Consider the following 11,757-nt stretch of genomic DNA (forward strand, 5'->3'; position numbering starts at 1 on the left):
TGGTTTACCATGATAATAGCTTGTGTTTGTGTTTGCACATGGTGGTATGTGTTGTAGTCGTGGTGTGTTTTGTTCTTGTGTGTTTGTCGTGTGCGGTATGTGTGTGTCATACTCGAATGTATATTGGTTCCTGAACTGTGCGTTTTGACTGATATTTTCGTTACATTCAGACTGTGGTCGATCGGTGAATTGTCTCATGGGTGCAGTGACGGATTGTACTGCGTCACTGATCAGCTGTTTGTTATTAGTAATGTATTGCGCTACGGAGTCGTGCACAATTGTTGGTAAATTTTCACGTAAGCATCTATCAAAATGTTTGTCTTTGTTCACTACCCAATCATGAAATTCTTTATTAATATTTTGAAAATGAGCTGTGGCATCAGATTGTAAGATGTCAGTCAGGTGTTGTTCAACATTGTCAAATTTATTCTGTACGTCAGTAATTCGTTTTTCAAGGTTGTCATGTACTGAAGGATATGTTTGAATTTGTTCAGTAAGAACTTCACACGTGACATTAAGGTTTTTTACTTGTGTCTGTAAAAGTGCTACGTCAGTTGTAGTCTTTTCTTGTCTCGTATTAAGCTGGGAAAATTTAGTACTGAGTTCAGTCATCTGTTTGGTCAGTGTGGCGTCTATAAGTTCCACACGTTTACATAAAGTGTCATTACCTGTCTTGAGTGCTATGAGGTCAGATTTAATTGCGTCATTTTGTGTCTGTAAGGTTGCCATGTTTTCGGCGTTCTGTTTCCTTATGTATGCCATATTTTCTGCGTTTTGTTTCATTAGCATTTGTAACATGTCGGCAATGTTTACTGTTTGAAAGGTCTGTGCCCCCGTCGCGTCATTAGACGTGACGTCATGCATCAACATGGGCTCTGACTGAGACTTTGAAATTTTTTTAGTGGACGGCCTATTGCCAAAATTTCCGTCAACACTTGCGTCAATGTTTGATAAATCGTCACTACCGGTTGCTGTCGTAAAGTCATTTTCTAACATTTGTCTCTCGTCCGAGTCGGATTGCGTCTGAATAGTACGTCTTTGCTGTTCCATTTTTGCGTATTGATTTCTAGTTATTACCATGCCACACGTGATATAGGTTTCAAGAAAATATTTGACACTGATTTTAAAATAAAATGCAGTTGAGCATGAATCGCTCGTAGCAACAATGGCTGTCTGTTAATTTAAAAATATAAACTGAATTTGAGATTATTGGTAATGGCTGCTGTCCATGTTACTACGTATCGTACAGAAGTCGGCCATATTGTACACTCGTGTATTGGTATTGTTGCATACGTTATTGTTTAAGGAAAAGTACTGAGAATGAAATTTATCACTGAAAACTGTTATGCACGAAAGAAACACTACAGAATCTACTGAAAGCTAATACACTGAATTATACGTCTGGTCAAGCCTGCTAATGCAAAGATGCTGCGTCTTACCTTATTTTGCTGGAAGTTTCATTGCGTCTTCCCGCAAAATTTTAGAATTGGAAAATATCTTCAGATTTTTTGTTATCTCTCATACATTCACGTCCAGGTCCAGAAAGTTGATTTTTCACATGAAACAAAGAGAACAATGTAACAAATGACAAAATAACAAGTCCGACACGCAGTCGCCAATATAAAATAAATAAAATAAAAATATTGTTTAAATATTAATTATTCTATCTGTATGATGGTGATTGTAATTGTAATTGATATTTGCTTATCTGGAACGTGGACGTTTAATTATTCGGTATCAGACGCTTGACAATGGCTTTTTCGTAAAGGCAATGTTACTCGTAGTTGACCGTGAAATAAAACTGAAATAATCGGACTTCGTAATTAAATCGTTCCCAAAGACTGCTGCGGTAGGTGCGGACTCATAATCTAAATCTCAATATTACAATAATTTGCCAGCCATGCCAAAACGTCGTACAGAGGTGATTGTCTACTAAACATAAAAAAGTTACACAGTTAGTTAAATCAGATATATTCAATGAATAAACCTACAGTTCATAATCCTACTTACTTTTATAAATATAAATTCTTTACAGAATCGAGTGCCTAGTCTGGTTGCAACTCGCAGTATTCTTCTATAACATGAAATATGGCGGTGTGCCAGACAATAGAATAAAATACGTGCTTCTCGCACCACTTCTACCAGAGCTCTCTCATTCCTTAATCAAAACATAAGAGTAACGTAATTGTGCTTTTGTTTTATCAGCGACACAGCGCTGCAGTTGTGTGCCATAGGCTTTATTTATTTGTCACTGATTATTTATTTAATTAATATTTCGCGTTTCCGAGGAAACTCACGCTCGGCATGCAAATGTGCCTTTATAGGTTCAACATATCATCTGCAAAGTGCACAAGCCTAGGTTGCACTAGATAAGAAAATTTTCACATAATAATGCAGGGGACACTACGTAGAAAATTATAATATAGATTTGTGTGGTCATAGAACGACCAGGAGCACATGAAAGGTTCACACTAAAATCTGTGTTGGAATAATTCTGCGTGGGACTCGTTTTCGAGCCATATATGCCCTGTTAGTGTTACGGGGTTGTCATTATCGCTATGAAATGGGGGACAACTTATATGTCTGAAAATAAATGTTAGAGAACCCTTGTGGTGTTACTTTCCGATTTAAGTGAAGTTGAAGCATCATGAACGTTCTGCAACGGCTTGTTGTCTGCAAACCGCTCCTGCTTAGGAATTTAATCGTATTGTATTTTCTATGAACGGTTTGTTGTAAGGGTTTTGTTAATACATTAAATAAATGTAATATCTGTGTAACAAAAATAATTTGAGGAGCAGAAGTTCAATGACACATTACACAGGCCAACGATGGAAAAAACTTTTTGTTGAAAACACCTTATTCTTATGTTTTTTAGGGTGGGAAATACAAATATGAAACTTAGAAAACTGTATCACCCACCATTTCTCCATATTTTACAGTTAAATGTATTATATTAAGCGATTTTTAAAGAATTTAACGGCTTTTATGTAGTTAAAATAATTTAAAAAGGAGGTGTAATGAATGTAGATGATGTTGGTAGCACTACTGAAAAACATTTGCTGGCAAAAAAGGTCGATTCTATTTTTGGGTGAACAGATGGTGTTTTGTTTACTGTCAACCTAACCTTACTTTCCTGTTACCTGTACATGTGCTCAGAAAAATGTCTAAACGTGGTTGTAAAAATTCCTGCTTATAGTTTCTGTTATATTTGTGGTGTATTTGTGATTAAAAAATACCAAAGAAACATTACAGACTTTGTGAAAAAGGTTTATCTATCATACTTTGGATCTAAACTTGATGATCAAAATAAATCTTGGGCGCAGCATAAGGTATGTTAGGTGTGTGTTGAAGATCAGAGAAAATGGTCCAAAAAGGAGAAAAAAGCCTTTAGATTTGCTGTTCCTATGATATGGAGGTAGCAAAGAAATCGTTCTGATGATTGCTACTTTTGCAGTGTTGATATGACTGGTCATAATACTAAAGAAAAGAATGTAATAAGCTACCCTAACCTTCCGTCCGCCAACCGACCAGTAATGCATGGTGTATATTTGCCAGTTTCTAAACCACCAGATGATTTAAATTCTGTTCCAACAAAAGTATTTTCTGATGTACAATCTGATTTAGATGGACCAGATGATGATGAATTCCATTGTAATACAGAAAATCTAGAGCCCAAATTGTTTACTCAGGCCGAGCTTAACGATTTGGTTAGGGATCTGGGCTTAATAAAAGAAAAAAGCTGAATTGCTTGGCTCTAGATTAAACGAAAAGAACTTATTGGAGTACAAATCATGCTTATATTGTAATAAAGTGTTTCATTCATCATCATCATCATTTAAGACTGATTATGCCTTTCAGCGTTCAGTCTGGAGCATAGCCCCCCTTATACAGTTCCTCCATGATCACCTATTCAGTGCTAACATTGGTGCCTCTTCTGATGTTAAACCTATTACTTCAAAATCATTCTTAACCGAATCCAGGTACCTTCTCCTCGGTCTGCCCCGACTCCTCCTACCCTCTACTGCTGAATCCATGAGTCTCTTGGGTAACCTTGCTTCTCCCATGCGTGTAACATGACCCCACCATCTAAGCCTGTTCGCCCCCCCCCAAGTGTTTCATTAATTTCCAAATTTACTGTATAGCATAGGATTTTTATACTATATAATAAAAAGCATATTGCTCGAAAACTACGGGTGATACAGAAAAACTAAGGGTAGATCTGGATTCAGCTCATAGAAGTCTATAAAGATCAGCTATCAAAGTAAAAAAAGTTTAAATTTTTTTTTCATTGGCCTGTGTTATTTACACACAGCGTTATGACTTTTTTTATAACGTATCTACCGTGTATTTCACTGTGACGAAAATCTATCATGGTTCTGTTTAAAAGTTGTAAAACTGCCAGCAGAATAAAATATGCAGTTACTGCATTGGCAATTACTAATTCTACTCTGAGTCGCTCATTTACACATAGAGGGTACTGCAGCTTTGTGAGGCACGCAACCACGCAGCTAACTACAACAGAAACAAGTAACTGGTCAGAAGTAATCTAGGTTTTTGTTTTTAAGTATGAGTAAAAAAAGAAAAAAACACAGTACATCTTGATGAAATCGCTGACCATAGTTTTCTTGATCACGTACAACACAGCAACAATCACTTTTTTAAATTTTTTGCTGCAGCATTCTCCAGCCGTAATAATGATAAATTTCCTGTTTGTGTGGCAGATGCAGTATAGATTTTTCTTATTCTCACCGCAGCTCCTTACGGATTAGTTGTAAAAAAGAACACCAAAATATCAGAAGTACAAATCCCATGTTACGATGCGAAAAGAGAGACGGACAATAGCGCTCTGAGTCGCCTGGCAGAAAACTTCCGATTCGGGAAAATATGGCGCGACAACCCGTATTCTTGCATTGCGAAATACGAGTACTAAACGATACGTTTCATTTAAACTTTGTGGTTAAGTATGGTAGCGTGGTGGTAAAGTGAAATTATTTGTGAAACCCAATATTGCAGTTTGTACTGTGTGGCTGTTCTAAAGCTGAAATTTTGTTCCTGATAACGAACTTTTTGCGTGTATTGTACTCTTTGAATTGCACTGTTAACATGTTGCTTGTATTTTGCTTAATTTTGCTCTTGTCTATAATACTGGGTGGGGTAAATGATTCCATATTTGTTTTTGTTTCATATGAAACAGAAGCTGGTTTCGTCACATGATATTCTGTGGACTCATGACTGTTCGTTACTGCCTACGAATCCGTGTGTTAACTGCTGGATTTAAATACACTGTAATGTATCCCTCGTATTCTGCGTTGTTTTTTCGTTGTTAATGGAGGCCACCGAAATTTTCATTGCCTTTTGCCGGAATATAGTGTTTGTAGTGCCTGTTAATATCGCCTGAAAACATTTGTGTGTTTACTGTCGCATTTTTAGCATTTGCAAGGAAGGCTGCTCTAGTCACCAAGACTACAAAGTACGCTCATTTACAGTTACATGCATATTCTACAAGCCACTGGGAAATGCATATCACTCAGTGGCAAGAAGCAACACCAATTAAACCAGAATTACACACTCATTCTGTGGCAAGATGTAGAAAGTTGAATACCGTAACAATACTGTTAAAACCTGATAACATAGAGTTCTCTATTAAATGCGGGGAAGTACAGCAAACGGATGCAAACAAAAATAAAGCCGAATAATGCATTTAAATCTCGCAGTTCACACACAAATTCGTAATCGGTAACAAATACAAAACAGTCCACATAATAATATGCGACGAAACCAGCTTCAGTTGTATATAAAACAAAGGCAAATATGAAATCATTTATTCCACCCAGTATTAGGGATGGCAAGAATATGTGTAACATACCTTACAATACACTTCAAAGTGTGCAATACAAACGAGAAGTCGTAATCAGAAACACAATGTGGTGAAACCAGCTTCACCTAGATGGGAAAGGAAAACAAACATGATAGACGAAAAATCAGCCAATAGGAAAGTGACACGATGAAATGTTAAACTTGCAGCGCTCCAAGTGGCCTGGCAGCGAACCAAGGTTGTGTTACCGGAAGTCTCTATATGAGAAGGTCAGTTCCAAAAGGTACCAAATCCAAAAAATTGAAAAAATGGGATAACGGCTGGCAGCACTAATGAGATCCATTATCTACATAATAAGAACTTTTATATATGCCAAAATGTGCTGTATCCATTGTATATTTTCCCTGACGTATTGCGGTTCATGACAAAGAGTACCAAATTCAGTCTTATTTCGTTTCCAAAAAGTACCAAGTCCCGGCAGCCAGTCATTGCTCCTCATGGAAGTGACATCACGCACAACATGGCCGACATTTGTTTACACGACATAGTATGTTGTAAAGATGTGTCTGGCGTTTACTTTTGGTTCACTGTGAGTTATTAATCAAATTAAGGAGTCTGACATATCAGATGAACATCATGAATCATCAACACAAACTGAAATTCAAGGAAAAGCGAATGCAGATCGGAAATGTGGAAGGAAAATGTCGCAAAACGAAATGAGCATGCAAAATGCTAGTGTTGCACCTTCAAATTAGTTGTGAACGTGACAGTGTCTTATGTGTACTGCACGTTTATTAACAACTAAAATTCAAGAGTTTCATCTCATTTTTCATCAGAAAAAAGATTCTGTTTCACAAAAGAAACAGAAGTTCATTTCGACATACATTGATGTAATTTCACAGTAGAGTCGCATGTCCAATCAAGAGAAGTGACAAAGTTGTCAAGAAGACAGTATCTGTAAAACATAAAGTAGAATCTGTGACTGGGGTGACAAACGTACGTCGAGATACATTTCTAAGTGCATTGAACATTTGTGGCATTATCGGTTCAGGGAAAAGAGGTGGGTCTAGAATGACAGTTGAAATGATTAGACTTTAAGGTCAGATTTTTTTTCCCAAATTCGATCATTCAAATGCAGAGAAAAGCATTATGGCCGAAGTGGAGGACCAGGAAGAAAATATCTTCTTGTAGACATGAATATTTCAAATATGTGGATGTTATTTTGTGGATAACATGGAACTTCTGTGTTATCTCCTTACTGCACCTACACTTTGTATTACAAGGCAATTTGCTGCATTCTGTCATTTAATGTCCCTTATACTCTATAATATTGTAAATTTAAAGTTTAGCAAAACATAAAATCATTTCGGTTATTGTTTGCATAACATATTTTGCTTGAAAGCTGAAAAACAATTTTGTTATGGATTTTGCATGAAAGCATATTCTTATACTCATTAGCATACGCTTGTTTTCTGTAGTAGGAGTTCCTATGATTTTTTCCAATTTTAAATAATTTACTTCAAATGTAAATATTTAATCGGCACAACAGGTTATTTTTTACTGATGTTTGTTACCAAGCTTAACCTAGGTCTGGAAGCATGAAACAGGACATTTGGAGAGAATGGCTGAACTAAAGTATACAATTTCAATCAGCTGTATCTCTGCATCTGCAGAAGAGAAGAGGGATATAGTTATTAAATGCACGGTTTGTAAAGACAGGGCAAAAACAGTTTTCCAGAACCCAACAAGTTGCCTGAAAATTCACTGACTGTCAATTTTGATTTCATGCAAACTAAGTCTCTGAAGACTACCATTGGGCAGCCCTATTACTCAAGGCAGCTGTAGCATTACATTCTCGGTATTGCTGATTGTGGAAAAAGATAAAACTATTAATGAGGATACAACAGACTTCTATAAACAGCTAGAAAATGGGGTGGGTAGAGGACCTAATGAAATAAGTTCTTATTTGTGGAAATTTTTCTTGAAAATACTTTTCCCGTTTTGTGAGGAGTAGCACATAGATGCATTAAGAGTCTTTTGTGACTACTGTTCATGACAGAAAAAAACTGTTGTAAACTTTTCATGTTTTCAGTACTTGTACATCAATTCAATTTGCAAGTGGCAAAGTAATGTTGTTCTTTGTTTTGAAGCTTGCTTATTTTTATGTTCATAATATCAATATTGTTTTTTAATTTACACAGTAGCGAACATACTGGAAAAGGATGTTGTGATGACGTCAGTGTCCTTTTGGATGTAAATGTACGTGGATTACCTCCTTGTCACATGTAGACTCTGTTGTAGTGGAAGTGTCTAATATTGTTTTGCATGGAAAACAGTCCTGCAGGGAGTAACAGGGAAAGCCATTTAGTTCATTGTTTAGGTTGTGTGAAAGTGAAAATAACTCGTAAAATATTTTGTGAAACAAAAATATTCTCACAAATTTTCTTTGAAATATTTCTAAATCGTTGAGTTAATAACAGTTCTAAATAACCCCGAAGAGAATAAATTGCAGTACGAAATACTGGAAATGAACAGTCAACTGCTTGTAGTAATATAATGTGACACCAGAACAACAGTTACCGGTCTTAACTAAATCTTCTGCCAAAAGGTACCAAATCCATTTTTACTGATGCAATAACAAATAAACATTTAACGGAGATACTTGGCGTAACGTGTTTCAACATGTGCCTGCATATAACAATAAAGTTACAAATCATTTTCTGATGTCACTGTAGTTGTAAAACTTTTATGTCTCTCCTGTTCAGTTAGATTTTATGGATATAATACCTTTTGGAAATGACATTCTCAAATGAGTTTCGCCCATGTGGATTGTATAGGAAGAAAATAAAAAAATCTTCCAATAAGCGGGCCTGCCAACTGATTGCGAACGAAACTTAAAAAAGAAATAATGTAAGTTTTAAGCATTCTATACTGGAATAATTAACTGATATGATGTAACGCTGTAGGTCATGTAATACATTGCCGTTACACGTTTATTTCTTCCTGTTAGTGATAAACGACTGTACTTTCACAGACAATTACGCGAAGTAGAGTTGGTAGTATGGGTTCACGTATGATTGTTATCTCATTCTCGACTTAATAATGCTGTTGAAGAAATGGCTGTAGAACTGTGTTAACTACTGTGTCACCGACAGTAAATATGGGAATACCAGCACACAGAACATCGTGATTATCTAAATACAAGTAACAGAGGTGGTAAAACTCGTAGAGCCAAGAACTGAATGCGACGGAAAATTCTTACATGCACTATCGACTGCTTTCCTTTGGCTGATGTGGTACTCTTTGACTTACCTCTTCCTCCGCAAAATCATCCATTACTTTTGTTCTGTCAAAGGAGAATCTCAGGTGTGCGCATCAGACGACTGCGTTATCAAAGAACCTGCACAACAGCTACTGCAAAACGTTCGTGTTTAGCACGGGCGTCATGACAACGACAGTTTATTTTGTCAATAAATAAAAGGAAATAGTTTCAGAACCATGTTAGAAACATCTAAGCTAAGTGAATGGTTTCATTTTTTCAGATCGTGTTTAATGTAGGAAAAGTGCAGGCATCTAGAGCTATTTCTACGTTTCTTCGTGATGTAGCATTCCTGTTAAAAGCAACCTACCGTCAGAGGTTGTTTGCTACTTTTACTTTTTTAATTTTTTATTGGCACTTGAAAAGGTCTAGGTCAGTCAGCGTTATTATACCGTACGAGGCAGCTAAGACGAGACAAAAAACAGTATCTCCAGATCGAGTACATACTAGGGGCTTTTGAAAAGTCTGTGCAAAAATAAAAACTACTTACGTGTTTGGGGTAACCTTTTTTTATTTTTCGACATAGTCTCGTTTTAGACTTACACACTTCGTCCAACGTTGTTCTAATTTGTTGATCCCTTCCGAATAATAAGAATTGTCCAAGTCTGCAAAATAGCTATTAGTTACTGCAATCACCTCCACGTTTGAATAAAATCTTTGTCTCACCAGCCGTTTCTTCAAATTGGGGAACAAATAGTAGTCCGAGGGAACCAAGTCTGGGATGTGGAGCGAGTTGGAATCCTATTTCCATTAATTTTGCAACAACTGCTGAGGTGTGTGCTGGTGCATTGTCGTGATGTAAAAGGACTTTTTTGCGGTCCAATCGCCGGCGTTTGTCATGCAGCTAGGTTTTGAAACGGTCCAGTAACAATGAATAATATGCACCTGTAATAGTTTTACCCTTTTCCAGATAGTAGATGAGGATTATCCCTTGCGAATCCCAAAAGACAGTCGCCATAACCTTTCCGGCCGAAGGAATGGTCTTCGCCTTTGTGGTGCAGATTATCCCTTGGTAACCCACTGTTTAGATCGTTGTTTGGTCTCAGGAGTATAGTAATGTATCCATGTTTCATCCACAGTGACGAAACGACGCTTAAAGTCCTGCGGATTCTTCCTGAACAGCTGCAAACCATCCTAGCAACACTTCAAATGATTCCGGTTTTTGTTAAGCGTGAGCAATCGCAGAACTCATCTTGCGGATAGCTTTCTTACGTCCAAATGTTTATGCGAAATATTGTGTACCCTATCATTCGAGATGCCCACAGCACTAGCAATCTCACGCACCTTAACTTTTCCATCACCATATGGTGGATTTTATCAGTGATTTCTGGAGTCGTAACCTCCACAGGATGTCCAGAACGTTCAGCATCACTTGTACCCATATGGTCACTCAAAAAAATTTTAAACCACTTATAAACTATTATAATCGAAGGTGTAGAGTCACCGTAATGTTTACCAAGACTCTCTTTAGTCTCCTGAGGTGTTTTGCCTTTTATAAAGTAACGTTTGATCACCACACGATTAGGCAAATTTTCTGGCGTACGGAAGTAACTGTTAACATATATAGCTGCCAAATGAAGGCACCTACATAGTCCTTTTCCAAATGGAACTACACTGGTGTGCGAAACTTAAGGACGAAAGTAACTTTCGTGTGATGTGTCATTGCAAAGTAACATAGCTCGACGAAACTTTGACTATACATAGAAAGAACTGCTAAGTGTAGTAAAGAAATAAAATGGAAGAAAGACCCAATGATACGAATAGAAATAGCACCTGCATTCAAAGCGAATAATTACACTAACGTCCCCGCTTTTCATGAAGGTCTCCTGCCGGCCGCAGTGGCCGAGCGGTTCTAGGCGCTTCAGTCCCGAACCGTGCTGCTGCTACGGTCGCAGGTTCGCACCCCGCCTCGGGCATGGATGTGTGTGATGTCCTTAGGTTTGTTAGGTTTAAGTAGTTCTAAGTGTAGGAGACTGATGACCTCAGATGTTAAGTCCCATAGTGCTTAGAGCCATTTGAACTATTTTGAAGGTCTCCTGGACATTACAAAATGCGGGACATGGTTCTTAATAGGGTGTGTGATCGTCACAGCGGACTGCAGTGCGAGCTACGCAACGTACTGCCATGCTTATCACAAGGTTGGGATAGAGTTCTTGTGGCAGTGCCTTCCATTCTCCACCTGCATTGTCGACAACGGCTGGAGGGTAGTTTGTGCATGTGGGCGTGCCGCAGTACGTCTCCCTAATGCATCCCACAAGTGCTCGGTGGGATGTAAGTCGAATACTTTGTCCTCCACCTGGGATGTAAGTCGAATACCTTGTCCTTGTCCTTCGATGCGGTCGCGCTTTACACCCATAAACACGAAGTCATGGCCGACTGTACACCTGAAAAGACGAACATGGGGGAAGGAGTATACCGTGTTTAAAGATTTGGACGTCAGTACGCCCTCGCAACATTATGCCTCCCCACTCTTTCATCACAAAACGATGACGTTCGACCATTTTCCTGGGTGCATTTTGCGTTCCCGTATGAGGGACGCTCGGTATTGTAATGTCCAAGGGAGGATCATGAATCATGGTGACTGCAGTCTAATTATTGTCTTTGAATAAAAGTGTCATTTCTG

At 37.8% G+C, this 11,757-nt stretch overlaps 1 protein-coding gene across 1 annotated transcript in view; it reads right to left on the reverse strand.

Annotated features, from left to right (window-relative positions):
- The window catches only part of LOC126101363 (dynein light chain Tctex-type 1-like), a 44,025-nt gene extending 34,874 nt beyond the window's left edge, over positions 1-9,151 (reverse strand). The window contains exon 1 of the mRNA XM_049912031.1: positions 9,128-9,151. Coding sequence (XP_049767988.1) covers positions 9,128-9,151 — 24 coding nt within the window. The remainder of the gene's footprint in view (positions 1-9,127) is intronic.
- Positions 9,152-11,757: the final 2,606 nt, after the last annotated feature.

The sequence above is a fragment of the Schistocerca cancellata genome, chromosome 9 (genome assembly GCF_023864275.1).
Source record: "Schistocerca cancellata isolate TAMUIC-IGC-003103 chromosome 9, iqSchCanc2.1, whole genome shotgun sequence".
In the NCBI taxonomy this organism is placed as follows: domain Eukaryota; kingdom Metazoa; phylum Arthropoda; class Insecta; order Orthoptera; family Acrididae; genus Schistocerca; species Schistocerca cancellata.